The sequence below is a fragment of the Mastigoproctus giganteus genome, chromosome 6 (genome assembly GCF_048544385.1).
Source record: "Mastigoproctus giganteus isolate SK-2022 chromosome 6, ASM4854438v1, whole genome shotgun sequence".
NCBI lineage: Eukaryota > Metazoa > Arthropoda > Arachnida > Uropygi > Thelyphonidae > Mastigoproctus > Mastigoproctus giganteus.
The window spans coordinates 125,605,968-125,621,851 of record NC_143580.1 but is presented as its reverse complement, the minus strand read 5'-3'; the positions used below and the strand labels follow the sequence as shown (position 1 = coordinate 125,621,851).

General features: G+C 36.6%; 1 protein-coding gene across 7 annotated transcripts in view; it reads right to left on the bottom strand.

Annotated features, from left to right (window-relative positions):
* Positions 1-15,884, bottom strand: part of Vps16B (Vacuolar protein sorting 16B) — a 456,530-nt gene that overhangs the window by 113,352 nt on the left and 327,294 nt on the right. For 6 of the 7 annotated variants that reach the window (XM_090375324.1, XM_090375325.1, XM_090375323.1 and 3 more), the window contains one exon: positions 15,012-15,068. In XM_090375324.1, coding sequence (XP_090231450.1) covers positions 15,012-15,068 — 57 coding nt within the window. The remainder of the gene's footprint in view (positions 1-15,011; positions 15,069-15,884) is intronic. The other variant, XM_090375321.1, reaches the window with a different exon arrangement.

Below are 15,884 nucleotides of genomic sequence, written 5' to 3'. Positions count from 1 at the left end.
CTGATTCTTCTTTTTCTTCAATCATGTTCTACCTCATCAGGAAGAATATCAGGGATGTCGTATGTGTTGCTAATATGCGATCCATCTTCCCCACTGCTGGCATCATTCCCTCGCTCCTTGTATAATTCTCTATAGTAGTCTTCTGCTATTTGAATTATGCCTTCTCTGCTATTTATAAGTACACTATCGCTATTCTTCAGTTTCAGTATTATTTTCCTTTCTGTATCATTGCTCATAGCTGCTGATTTAAATCCTTTGTTTTCCCTTAATGCTTGTTTTCTTTTCTTGTGTTAAATCTTCTTATGTCCTCTCCGAGTCTCTTTCTAATGGCTTTGCATAACTCAGTATATTCAATTTTCTCCTTGTCTTTATCTTGCTATTCATTTGTTACCTTTGGTTCATCATAACAAGTGTTTCTTGACTAATTTTTTCTTCTTTGTATTTCTTTTTCCCTATAGGTTTCTTGGGCTTTATCACTTTCAGAAAGTTGTAATATTCCTCGTCGATATCTTGGTCCTGAACTGTCTGCAGAAGCTCAAACTTGTTCTTAAGTTCCAGTACATACTGCTTTTTCTCCTCTTCTGTTATCTCAAAGACCTTTGTATTATTTACTCGAGTCGGTTTTTTCCTTTCTTTTCTTACATCTATATCAAGTGTGCATCTTACCATTCTGTGATCACTTCCAACATTTACCTTGTTCAGGATAGTAACATTATTCACGATATTCCTTCTGTTAGTGAGAATGAAGTCGATTTCATTAGTTGTTAATCCGTTTGGACTCTTCCGTGTCCACTTTCTGTTCACCCTTTTCTTCAAAAAAGTGTTCATTACTGACAATCCTTGAGATTCTGCAAATTCCACAAGTCTTTCACCTCTTTCACTTCTTTCACCAATTCCAAAATTTCCTATAGTTCCCCTTTCTGCACTGTTTTGTCTTTTTCCAATCTTAGCACTGAAGTCCCCCATAATAATAGTGTAGTGGGTTTTCTGCAAATCTAGAAGACTCTCAATTTCGGTGTACATTTCTTCAACCTCTTCATCATCATGGCTCGATGTTGGTGCATAAATCATTATAACCTTTAGATTGTACCTCTTAGAAATCTTGAGTATTAGTCTTGATACCCTTGCTTGGTGATATACTTTTGAATTTCAAAATGTTGTTTTTTAAATCTTTATGGACCAGAAACCCAACTTCACCTTCACTCCTTTCACTGTTTCCATTGGTGTACAGCAGATTTCCACTTGATAAACTTATAAGTGATTCATTTCTTCTTGTTCCAGCCAAACCGATATTCCAATTTACATTTTCTACTTCCTTTTCCAGCTCTAATATCCTGTCTTCACCAATGAGCGATCTTACGTTGTAACAGACCAAGTTCAGTTTTCTTGCATGGCAGCCTGGTCGTACCCAGAGATTCTTAGCATCCTCTGCTTCCACTCTGATCCTCTTGTTGCTGTAAGAGGGGGAGTGAAAGCTGCTGGGGACTGAGGGCCATTTGTTTCGTCGTGCTGTCATATGCTGGAGGGTTTGGTCTTTTTCTCTTCATGCTAATCAGGCATCTTCAAGAGAACTACTCTACACGTTCACTGCCACCTAAGTGACGTAACAGGGCTTACCATCAAGAAGGTGTGCATGAGTGGATTTTAGGGAGACAGGCCAACCGGACTTCTCCTAAATCTTCTGTAATAGAAAGATATCGGATCCATCAGTGTTTTAGACTGAGTGTCTGATAACACACAGAACACCTGTTCCCCCTCTAAGCCCCTCTATATAATATAATATATTATATATATATAATAAAAAATATATAAAAAATAAATAAATAAATAAAAAATAATAAAATAAAATAATAAAATAAAATACAACAAAAAAAAATAAATAAATAAAAAATAATAAAATAAAATACAACAAAAAAAAATAAATAAATAATAAAATAAAATAAAATACAACAAAAAAAAATAAATAAATAAAAAAAAAGTACCTATATACAATGTTTACTATTAGCTAAGTGAGTATGATTACCACTCCTTGGGGACTTAATCAGAAAACCAAAACTATAAATACCACTTCATTACATTAATTAACACCATTTCAAAAGTACAGTGAAACTTCTCCTAACGGACACCTCTCTTTAATGAACATCTCTCTACAATGGACATTTTCAAATTCCCCAACTCTCCTCTATTGGTTTTAACGTGTTTTCAGCTTCTGTCTAGCGGACATTCTCTGTAACGGATGCGGACAGGCAATCTGCATTGTTCCATTTAGATTAGCACTTAATTTGATCTCCCCATAACGGACAGCGGGCGAGCTCACGGCCCTTTTTCTAGGAATGTTTCTTCCACATGTTGCCTCAATCGTGTGTTTATTTTTTATTTCCGATTCTCTGAATTTTATCAAGGTTTACGTCGCAGCTCTAAACCCTTTATCAAGAATTTTAAGGCACGTATAAAACTTCTGACGAATTTGGTGTGTGCATGGGGGGGGGGATTTTGTCGGCCTTTCGTCTTTTGAGTTTCAGTTTTGTTCAGTGTCGTGTGAAATGCACAATGTCTTCTCGTAAACATTTACCTTTAAAAGATAAAGTCGAACTCATTAATGTGTATGATCGGCAAAAAAAGTGTTCGCAATCTCGCCGCAAAATTCAAAATCGGGAAGACGCAGGTAAGCGACATCCTAAAGGAAAAAAATGAACTGCTCAAACAATTTTGGCAACACGTAAATGATCAGGTTCAAAAATTATTCCCAAAAACTGTTGGACTTCAAATTGACAATGTTACGTATGAGTGGTTTTGTCGCGCATTTGCTAAAAAAATTCTCATTAATGGGCCTATTATTAGGGAAAAGGCTTTGGAGGTTGCGAAATCTATGGGAGTAAATGAGTTCAAAGCTTCTGTGCGATGGCTAGACAAGTTCAAAACTCGGCATAAAATTTCTTGGAAAACCGTAAGTGGTGAAGGTGGATCTGTTGATACTGCGGTTGTAACAGAATGGACCGTCAAATTGGAAGATTTATGTCGTGATTTTGAAGCTAAGGATATTTACAACTGTGACGAAACAGGGTTGTTTTTTAAAGCTCTTCCTGAAAAAACAATGAGTCTAAAAAACGAAAAGTGCCAGGGCGGAAAAATTTCTAAGAAACGCTTGACTGTACTATTGTGTACAAATATGCTGGGAGACTTTGAACAACCTCTTGTTATGGGAAAACCACAAAATCCTCGTTGTTTCAAGGGCATAAAGTTGAATCTTTTGAATGTTGACTGGAAGTCTAATAAAAAAAGCGTGGATGACACGAGATATCATGAGCGAATGGATAAGTCACTTTAACCAAAACATGATTCGTCAAAACAGAAAAATTATTCTTTTCGTGGATAATCCTGCATCTCACCCGCACATTGAATTATCCAACATTCAAATTGTTTTTCTGCCACCAAACACATCGGCAGAGTGTCAGCCCTTGGATCAAGGGATAATAAAAAATTTTAAACTTCACTATAGAAAACGTGTTTTAAGACATCTCATTGCAAACATGAATGATGTAACATGTGCGAGTGACCTTGCAAAGAAACTCAGCATCCTAGATGCGATTCAATGGATTATTTATTTGTTTTTTTTTAGGAGCATTAGCAGCTAAGGCCATATTGCTCTGGGGATATGCGGTGGTCATTTCTTGACCTTTCCGCATCCTCCGTATTTGGTGGTGATGGGCTCGAACCCCGGTCTAATCAAGAAGCGTGTGCTATGCACTGCTGCTCCTTCCCACCTGGCTACGGAGGCGCCTGATTCAATGGATTTCCTCTTCAGTAAATGCAATTAGAAAACAAACTGTCATGAACTGTTTTGTAAAGTCTGGCTTCTCAAATGCAAAAATTGAAGTTGTGAACAGCAATGTGGAGCACCAAGAAGAACAAGAACTTCAACATCTATTGATAATGTACGATACTTCCCCTACAAGTGACCCTGGCTACAAAGATATAGACTCGAACCTCACTACAGAAGATGGTTCTCTAGATATCAACGACATTATCATCGATATTTTTCAAGAAGTTCCTCATGAGTATGAAGAAATGGAAGGAGGTCATTCTGTCGAAGAACATATTAACGACGAACCACCAAAGAAAACAGAAGAAGCGCTCATACAAATCAATCGTTTAAAAATGTTTTTCGCCGCTGAAGAAGATACTGAAGGACTTTCGATGGTTTCTTCACTCCAAACAAATGTTGAAAACAAAATTATCAGCCAGAAGAAGGTGCAGAAGAAAATAAGTGATTACTGTATGTATTTTTCTTAGGATAAAGTCATAATATGCATAGCACAATTGTATGTATATTATTTACAAAAATATTGTGCAAAATCTGTATATAATTTCATTTTACATTAAATGATTTTTCTTTATCTCTTGTGTATGTAATTGTATATTATTTACAAAAATATTGTTCAAATTCTGTATATATTTTAATTTAATTTTACATTAAATGTTTTAACGATTTTTTTTCTTTCTTTTTTTTTTTTCTCCCTCAGACTTCTTGTTAGCGGACACTTCTCTCTAACGGACACATTCTCGTTCCCCACGGCTGTCCGTTAAAGGGAAGTTTCACTGTATTACTAATAGGCCACAGCAACCAGACACACTTGTCCAGTCATTGTTCAGGACTCAACCACTTTGTCTCAATTTTTTTTCTTTTTGTATTTTCTCGTATTTTTTTCTCCTTTTCTGTATTTTTTTTTTCCTGATGCTATGATTATCTGATCCGACACCACCAGATTTCCGCATTAAACTCAGAGGGAAAATGGCAAGGTGCTATCTATGTACAAACATAGGTAGCACCTTGTCAGCGTTTTACAATTCAATATCATATTTACAACATGCACAGCCAACTTTTCCTCTGTACACAAAATTGCTAATAATATCGTGATAGTCTGTCCCAGAGAAGTATATGAATCCACCTTTTCAATTACTGCTCCTTCAATCATTATATCCCTTTCTGTGGCATACTTGTTCATCATTACTTTTGTGTTAGCCATATTCATCTTTAGTCCAAAATCCTTACTAACTCTGCTTAACTGATTAAGATTTTGCTCTAATTCTTTTGGGATCGTGGCTTATGATCACAATTTCATCTGCAAGTTATAAATGGTTTAGGTACTCTCCATTCACATTGATTCCTTTCTGATACCAGTCTAATCTTCTGAAAGCTTCCTCAAGGGCAGCAGCAGTAAACAACTTCAGAGATATTGTCTCCGTGTTGAACTCCTTTTTCAATTTTAAATTTGCTTTGTCTAGTCTAAAAAACAAGGTAGCTTTCTCATATATTTTCTTCAAAATCATAATATATGGGATATCTATGCCTTGTCTATCCAGTGCCCAAAACATTGCTTTATGCTGTATAGAGTCAAATGCCTTTTCATAATCCACAAATTCCAGGCATAATGGTGTTTTATATTCATTTGCTTTCTCCATTAGGTGATCCATAGTTGAGAATCCTGTCCTAAAACCAGCTTGCTCATTCAGTTGATTCTCATCAATTATTCTTTCTAATCTGTTAGTAATGACCCTTGTGAACAACTTGTAGATGTGGGATAACAAGCTAATTGGTCTATAATTTACAATTTCTGATTTATCTCCTTTCTTATGCAGCAAAACTATGATTGCATTATTCCACTCCTTAGTCATCACACCTTTTCTAATGCATTTTGTGATGAATCTTGATGATGAGGTAGAACATGTGTTGAAGAAAATGAAGAATCAGAAAGCCCCGGGGGAAGATGAAGTTACTGTACAGTTGTTAAAATTGGGAGGAAGAGATATGACACAAACTATCAAGGCTCTTCACAAAATGCATTAGAAAAGGCGTAATGGATGCCTAAAAGGAGTGGAATAATGCAATCATAGTTTTGCTGTATAAGAAAAGAGATAAATCAGAAATTGCAAATTATAGACCAATTTGCTTGTTATCCCACATCTAAAAGTTGTTCACAAGGGTCATTACTAATAGATTAGAAAGAATACTTGATGAGAATGAACTGAAAGAGCAAGCTGGTTTTAGGACAGGATTCTCAACTATGGATCACCTTCATGTAATATCACAGCTGATGGAGAAAGCAAATGAATATAAAACACCATTATGCCTGGCATTTGTGGATTATGAAAAGGCATTTGACTCTATACAGCATAAAGCAATGTTTTGGGCACTGGAAAGACAAGGCATAGATAGCCCATATATTATGATTTTGAAGAAAATACAGGAGAACGCTCCCTCCTTTATTAGACTAGACAAAGACAGTAGCAAATTTAAAATTGAGAAAGGAGTTCAAACAAGGAGGCACAATATCTCCAAAATTGTTTACTGCCACCCTTGAGGAAGTTTTCAGAAGATTAGACTGGTCGCAGAAAGGAGTCAATGTGAATGAAGAGTGTCTAAGCCAACAGACTTCCATCTGTTGTTGTGGAAGCTAATAGCTTAAATAAATTTAAGGCTGAACTAGACAAACATTTGGAGTGACCAGATGGGTGAAATGAGGAGGAGTTTTTATAAGCTCGCTTTCTTGCATCATATGCCTCAACTTATGCTAATAATGAGGTTGATCTTAGGTTTGTGTTCTTTCTTCTGTGGAGGTCTGGAACTATTCTTTAGAGTTTTATTGATGATGCTATCTGTTAATGTTGGAGGTTATTGGTTCTTTAAAGCTATTGCCTTTATGGTTTAGATTTCCTGTTCCAGTAATTCTGGTTGGCTACAAACTTGTTGACGTATGCTCTGATGATGGCTACTTTGGTGGAGAAATGATTTGAGGACTTGTAGTTCAGGAAGCATCCTGTGTGCACAGTTTCCTATATACTGTCATCTGTAGGTTGTTAGGGTTTCTTGAGATGAGGAAGTGCAGGAATGGAAGTTGTTCATTTTATTCTGTTTCTACCTTAAATTTGATTTTGTGGTGCAAGTTGAGTTGGTTTTTTTTTTCCTTGATTCTGAATGAAGAGGATGTCGTCTGCTTATCTGACCCAGAGTTTCGGTTTTATGAGTTGATTTAGAAAATTTTCTTCCACGTGGCCTTGAAACATTTCTGTTGGAGGGAGTTGCTATTTTATTTGTTATTTGTTTTAAGTATTAGCAACTAAGGCCATATTGCTCCAGGGATATGCAGTGGTCATTACCTGACCTTTCTGCATCCTCCGTATTTGGTGGTCAGGGGCTCGAACCCCGATCTAATCAAGAAGCGTATGCAACGCACTGCTGCTCCTGCCCGCCTGGCTACGGAGGCACCTGGAGGGAGTTGCCCGTACTGAGGTCTGAGATCTGGATGTAGAAGGATCCATCATAGGTGAAGTAGGATTATCCTTCTGAAAGGTTGATTAGATATATATGACTGATGATGTTATCTTGCAATGGGATGGTAGGGTCTGATGGAGAATCCTGGTTTGTGAACTCTGATATTTGAAGAGAATGAGGGAACTTCTGAGTTGGTGGAGTTGAGTCTGTCAAAGAGAACTTGGTCTATCTTCTTTTGTTCCAGGAGCTTCTTCTTTATCTTTGTTTCCAATGTCTTGTGGGGTTCTTGGTCTGAGAGGTGTTTGCAAATTTTCTGGTGGTGGTAGTCCTCCAGGTTTGGGATAACTACAGCATTGTAGTTATCAATTTGAGTCTTGACAGCTGCTACTTCCAGTCTTGCGATGTTGGATCGCCTCTAGATCTTCTGGTATTTGAATTGCTCGAAGGTGTTGATATGATCTCTGATTTCCTGGATAGCTATAATCTTGAAGCTGTCATGAGGAATGCTAAAAAGTTTAAAGTTGGATTTGAGGTGGGGATTGGTCTAAAATTGAGGCCTTTTCCCAAGACGTTTTGTTCAGAGGTTGAAAAGGTTCTGTTGCTTAAATTAATAACTGAAGGTTTGAATGTAGTGCTGGTTGTTGGAAAAGTGTTTTGTTGTCTTCTGTGGGGTTTGAGAGAGAGAGAGAGAGAGAGAGAGAGAGGCAGAGTTGGCAGTAATGTGGGCGGGTCGCTGGTGGTGGAATTGCATAAGAGATGCATGCAATTCTACCACCATTTTTCATTAAGGGTGGCGATTCTTTTTGTTTTTTATTAAGTTAAATTTGTTGCTGATGTAACTTTGTGCTCGTGTGATTTTGTTGTGTTATTCCATTCCATATATCCCAGGAGTGAGGAGCACTACTATAGTAAAAGCAGCAAAAACCCACAGAATCCCCATATTCTGTACAGTAACTCAATCACTGAAATGGAAAAAAAAAAAAAAATAGCCAGGAACCAACATCAACCATTTAACCCTAGAGGCTCTCTGCACCTTATCCATGCTCATGCAACTAAATCTATGATGGACAAATATATAGAAGACATAACAAAAGGATACGAGAATACAAGCAAGGCACTCAACATGGCAGAATCAAAAAGTGTGAGGCAATTGCTTACACCCTTTCCTGCAGAGGCACATGGGATTTCTCCAACACCATAGTTCTAACAGATCTATCTATTCTACTCCAGAAGAATTTTCAAAGAAACCTACTTCATAAAATGTTTCAGGAGCTCTGCATTCAACAAGAAGCAAGGAGTTAACTTCCAAGATGCTTATTACAACCTATTCCATATAGATATCCTGAAGAAGTTGTCAGAAAATAGATCCCAAACCTCTTCATCAGGAAAAGAAAATCCAGGGAGTCCCAGTCAAGGTTTAACAATCAATTTTATAAATATCTTTATTGCAGGCAGTGATTGGTTACATGATTGCCTGATTCAATAATACTCACAACAGCGACAATGCTAGGAGTTTAACATTATGGCTTTATCTTAAATTAATAAGCAATTAGCAACAAATAATAATCATTATCATCATTAGTGTAAGACATTGTAATTTAATTTAATATTTATAGTAGTGCAAAGCACTCAATTATTAACTACTTCATATGTCGACCTAAAAAACCATAAGAGATTAAAAAGCTTAGAAATATCCAGGGATATATTCTCAAAAACCAATCCTTAACCCCTCCCAAACTCGTAACCATCCTACTCTCTCTCTCCACAAAATCCACCAGGTTTGCCACAAATAACCTCAACCTATATGGATATATAGATTGAGGTTATTAAAGAGTCAACCCACTCTTTCCACCTTCCCCAACCAGAACAAGAGACTCCATGGTCGGACTGTGTTTACAGGCAAGTCCTTTCAACTAATTTTGACAGTAAATCGAGGGCTTTTCCGTAAACTATCTTTATTTATTAATTCACGAGTTAATTAAATTAAGCAAAAGTGTAATAATTATAAAACAATTGTACATATAAAGGACTAAATCACAATTAGAATATTTTCTATTGTAAATAATCAAAGATCATTATCAAATTGAAAATTTGTAAGACCACTCCTCAAACAATGTTCTAATAAATTACTTAATCTACCATGTGATATAACAGTGTAGTGTCTATCAAATCATTAACATAATAATGAACAATCATAGAGACCCTCTCATCTAAGTAACTTTCTCTCTTCACAAAATTTGGTATATCCTTTATTTTGCTTTGTTTGCTCTTCATTTCCTTTTATATGCTGGGCTGCATCTATCATGAATTCGATTAACCATTAACAACAGGCACTTATTTCTGTTTCCTTCAAGAATTTGATAATTCCTCCTATTTTCTCTGTTTGCGGTTCTTCTCAGTTTAGGCACTAATAATTTCTGTGTTTTTAGATGTACATTTGAATTTGGAAACATAGCATTAACAGGGTATAAAATGCAAGAAAGCAAGCTTATATAGCATCAGTCAAAAAAAACCCCTTCCCATTCCACCCATTCATTCACTCTAAATGTTAGTCTAGTTCTGCCTTGAACTTATTTAAAATTGCTGACCTCCACTACAACAGATGGCAGTTTGTTACAACTATCAACCACTCGCAGGCTAAAGGCGAATTTCCACACATCTACTCTATAATTGTCTTTCCTCAATTTGACTATATGCACTCCTCAGTTGAGTAATCTGAGCAAGATGCTGAATCCCATTAGTACTGAGCTTGCTCAATCCATTCAAGGCCTTATACACCTCAATCAGATCACCTTGCAGGTGCCTAGTCTCCAATTCTTTAAGTTCTGCAATTTGCAGAACTTAAGCCTTTCTTGGTAACATCAACAATCTGTTCCACTCACCAATCTTGTTGCCCTGTACTTGTTCCGGCAGCTCTACATCTTTCCTAAAATGAGACCTCCAGACCTGTATACAGTAAAGGTGTGGTCTGGCCATTGCCTTATACAAGGGGACAATCACCCCACCTCATCCCTGCTAGAAAATTTCATGTGTATATCACTGACAACACACCATGAGCTCACTTGCAGCCTTTTTGCACTACTCAGAAAACTTCATATCTGACTGCACTGTACAATTACCCCCCCACCTGGTCCTTTTCATTCTCCACTACGAGTGTAGTACCACCCAAGTGATGCGTTACTCTGGGGTTACTGCTACCCATATGCAGTAATTTATATTTGTCAATGTTAAACTTCAGTTGCCACCTCTTAGCCCATCTGCAGAACTTTTCCAGATCTTGTTACAGTAGCGTATTGTCATTAACAGCCCTGCCCACCTTCGTATTGTCTGCAAACGTAGACACTAACCCTGATATACTTTCATCAATATTGTTGATAAATACCGAGAACAACAATGGGCCCAACACAGAACCTTGGGGGACTCCATAATTACATTAGTCCGTGAGGAGCAGTGTCCACAGATAACCAATCTCTGTCTTCTCCCACTCAACCATCCCTTTATCCATTGTACCAACTTGTCCTTAATGCCATACTGCTCCAATTTGTACAGTAGTCTTTCATGTGCCACAGTATCAAAAGATTTCCTAAAATCCAAGTATATGATATCAAAATTATTCTTTGCATCCAATTCCTTTGTGACCACATCATAGTACGCAATCAAATTTGTCGGACAAGACTTACCCTTAACAAACCCATGCTGCATCTGAACTATAACTGCAGTCTTGTCTAGATAATCCTGAATTGCTTCCTTGACCAGAAAGAGACTCCATTATTTTCCCCTGGAACAGAAGTTAGACTAACAGGTCTGTAATTACCCAAGTCGCCCTTTGATCCTTATTTGTGAATTGGGAACACATTTGCACATCTCCAGTCCATGGGGATCTATCCTGAGTCCAAGGAAGCTTTCATAATTATGGCTAAGGGTTTGCTTACTTCATTTGCTGGCTCCTTTAATATAATAACTCGAAAGATCCCAATCACCCCAGTTGCCTTTTTTATAATTAACTTGAACAAGTTCTCCTCCACTTTGTGTTTTTAGATGTACATTACAGAATCATTACATTTATTACAAAATTATTAAGCATGCTGTTACAGTTAGATAAACTTCTGGTATTCTCCTCCCTTAATAACTCCTCATGTGTGAATGTAGATGCAAAATACTCATTTAGTTTGGCAGCTACCTGAGAATGATGATTCACAGTAAAACCACTGATATCAAACGGACCAATCTGATTCATTCCCTTCCTTTTAGAGTTTACATAAATAAAGAAGTCTTTTCTGTTTTTCTTTGTATCCTTTGCCAAAGTTTTCTTGTAATCTGCCTTCGCATGCCTAACCTCCTTTGTGACTTTATTACAGACTAGATTATATCTGGCATAGGCTTATCTGTTTCTTATCTGCCATAGGCTTATCTGATAATTTATATGCATCCCATACATTTTTCTTCTCTGCCACTAGGCACATTAATTCATCTCATATCCATTTAGGCCTAAACCTTGAACAGTATTTCTTAGTTGGTAAGAAAATCCTAGTACCTTCCAAGATTAAGTGCCCAAAGGCTTCCCATTTAGAATTCACTGTTAGTAACATCATCAGTTCTTCCCACTGTATAGAATTTAAAAACTCTCTGAGACCAACCACCATAGTCACCTTTATGAAAGAAAAAGCCTTTCCCTTTAGCCTTGATGGTAGTTATATCTTAAAGTAATTCCCACAGCAGTACACTGTGATCACTGCCACCTATTGGCTCCTTTATCTGCAGATTCCTAATGCACGAAGAATCACTGCTGATAACCAGATCAAGAGTATTACCCTCTCTGGTTGCCTCTCGAACATGCTGCTGCAGAAAACAATCATCCAATAAATCCACAAAAGTCTTGCTAGTGTGCTAGTCACCAACCCACAAGTTCAAGTCAATATCTGGGAGGTTAGTTAAAATCCCCCATTACAAGGCATTCTGACTTACTGGCATACCCTATTTCTCTGCACAATTGCTTATTATACTCATCAGATTCATTAGGCCTATAACACCCACCTACTCTCACTTTCCCAGTGCTTATGTCACACCACACTGACTCAACACTGCATTGTCCACCAATATCAACTGCATGCACTTCCTTAGATTTTATGAGTTTCTTTTTAACAGCATAATCCCCTCCTCCTTCCTGTAATGTCTATAATTTCTGTACACATGAACTCCCTAAATTCCAATTCTGCACTACTTATATCCGTGAACACCATGTCTCTGATATCTCAACATAATCCGCATTGATGTTTTGACCAGCACTCCATATTTATCAAATTTATTTACTATACTCCTAGCATTGGCGTACATGCAAGTATACATACGTCTATTCTTACTCTTAGTTACCCTAATACAACCCATGTATTTACTTGTTCCATGATGACTACCAGCAGCCACTGAAATCACCAGTACCTTGTTTTGTAGGGTGCTGCTCATTCTAATGGAAGCAGTGCAAGAATCACTTTTAGATCTGTCTGTGACTTACCATTAATCTATTAGTCTGTGAACCTCCCGCACAAGCTAGCAGTTTTCTGACACGCCTAACACTGCCTCGATAGCATCAGCAAATATTCTTGCACCCTTTCTATTTAAGTGTATCCCATCCTGTAGAAACAATCTCTCCTTTTAACAAGCACAGACCATGCTGACGGTGCCCCCATAGCCAGGTGGGCAGGAGCAGCAGTGCGTAGCACATGCTTCTTGATTAGACCATGGTTCGAGCCCATGACCAGAAACACCAGATACGGAGGATGCGGAAAGGTCAGGGAATGACCACCGCATATTCCTGGAGCAATATGGCCTTAGTGGCTAATGCTCTTAAAACCCAAATAACAAACAACACAACAACCATGCTGAGAAAAATTCTACCCCATGAGCTTTGCACAATTTCTCCAGGGCTGAATTGATTGACAAGGTTCTCATCATATACTCCCTCCTATCGTATCTGGGCAGAATTGCAGACACTTTCAAATTTAACCCTAACTCGCAACTTTTTTTTCAAGTTGGCCTGTACTTGTTAAGTAAGTCAGCAGATCTACTTTTAATGTCATTAGTGCAAAGTGTACAGCAATATCACCCTTTGTGCCCTTAAAAGATGGTATCTGCTCTACAATTTCAACTTTTGCCCCTGGCAGAAATACTCTGGTCCTATTCCACCTATCCTTTTTGCACAATATATTTCTCGTCTCCCTGACAATAGTTTCTCCGACAATAACTAGCTCCTGTGTGACCAGCGCATTCTGACATGAAGGTTGCTATTGTTTTGCCTGATGATCAAGTGCAAGCTGTGGGATTGATGTGGGCAGCTAAGAGCTTGAAGGTTCCCCAATTTAAGTCCTTTGAGGGCATCTACCCTCTCCAAGCTTTCATTAAGGCCCTTAGGCGACAATGCTGAGTTGGCACCTAACTTCTTCACACTGCTTACATCGAGCACACACAAAGACATCCCCCTTGGCAACATCATGTCCCATCCCAGAAAGGTCTGCAGACATTTCACAAGTTGCATGTTTCTTTAGGCTGTGATATGTTGGAGAATCGCCCCCTAGCCACAGCACACATAACTTTGTACACGTTGCTTTGCTGCTCTAGTCTGGGGAATGATTGCCGTTTAAATACGATTTAATTAATTACAATGAAAATTATTAAGGTTAATAAATTGAATTGATTAATTTACTATACAATACTATACTAAGCTAATGGGGTAATATGTATTCCGCTATATAGTTGTACATTATACCTTAGCAATCAAATTCGGGATATATGTTATCAAATTACGTTATACTGTAACGATCACAATGCTAAATTAGTTATCTCCTTAGCTAAATACAAAAGATATGCCCAAAAAGTGATTAAAACCTTCAAAATACTTATTTATTATAATTAAAACCCTACTAATCTTCTATGCTACTGATTATGCTATGATATTCCAGCCAAAACACCAATATGATAGCGGGAAGGGTAGCAAGTTGTAACTTACAAAGTCACTAGCTAATTTTAAAAACTTTGCTAACGAACACTACTAAGCCTATTTAATCTATTTGTAGAACACAAATTAATATGTCAACTAATATCAAACAATACAACATATTGGGTTGCTGCACTGGGGATCTCTCCCAACTCCGATGACTTTGCAAACAGTGAGTTCATTATTTTCACTATATTTATTCTATTTGATCTCTGCCGGATCAACTGTAAGCCCCAGGATTGTTCAATATTCGTGCCAAATCATTGATACAAAGGTTCTATGTATAGTAAGTAGGAACAGAGAAAATCCCTAGCTAAATTTAAAAATAAACAAATGAATGTTACTAGGACTATAAGACTATGTATTGAATACAATTTAATATGTTAATTAGGTCAATAAAACAGCAACATTTTTTTCAAAAAAATTATCTGTTCCCAGGAGCACAAAATTCTTCAATTTCACAGTGTGCACTCTCATCCTGGTAGAGACATTCATGAGAGTACAATAAAAATACAGTTTTTCATATATCAAGATTATATTTATAGTCAAAGCAGATAGCTTATTATATTATTAGCACTTGGTCTTCTCTTCTAGATTAGTACAGTTCTGACAACTGAAATTACCATTTCAGCTAATTATCTTGTATATATAATTATGCAAGATATGAATAAAATACCTGACAAGTTAATACAAAACTCTGAATGGCTAACACATTCTTAATAATTAAATAACAAAATATAAATATTTCACCTGGTATGCTTTCCTTATGGCTTGTGGACTGGCCAAGTAATTCTGAAAATAGGAGTGCTATCAATATCATTATTTCATGAAGAAAACTGAAGTTTTTGATGAATGTATTAATATTACGATTACCAATTAAGAGTCAGTAGTTGTGAAGGAAAAAAAATAGTATTATCATCTCTTTACTCTAGCACTGAAAATTATCAATTAAAAAAAATATACACTATAAATAGAAAATACACTTCATGATCAAAACAGAAAAACTTGGAACACTGTAAATTAAGATTTTTATTACACTGTAATTTAAATTAAGATTTTTAAACACTGTAAATTAAAACAAGCTTTTCAGCACAGCTAAAATAATGAAAAACAGTCTTTTAGAGAAAAAAAAACATCCTTCATGGAATTTTGAAGTTTTATAAAAATGAAAAGCTGAATTACATTCTTACATTGACTGAACTGTCCAACATAAGGATGCAATTAAAGTCAAAAATCCAACCGCAATTTAATAAAAACCATATTAGTAAACAAAATCTTGTTACTTTTTTTTTGTGGCTATAATATCCTCATTCATTTGATTATAATCATCTGATTAAAATTTTTCTTAAATTCTAGATCCAAATTCTAAAGAATTTCTTTACATTTGGTCTCAAATTAGAGAATAGAGATCAATAGTCATGGCTCAACTCTTATCTATCCTCCTTTCTAATGTCAATAAAGAATGATTATAGTTTTTTTATAAACAACCATACTGCTTGCTATTTCCAGCTGAGATGAGGAATTTAAGACCAAACCAAGCTGCACCATATTGCAATGTGAGGTTGACTTGCAAACATGAACTGTGTGGTTGGTCAAGTTTATGCCCATTCAGTATAAACTTGA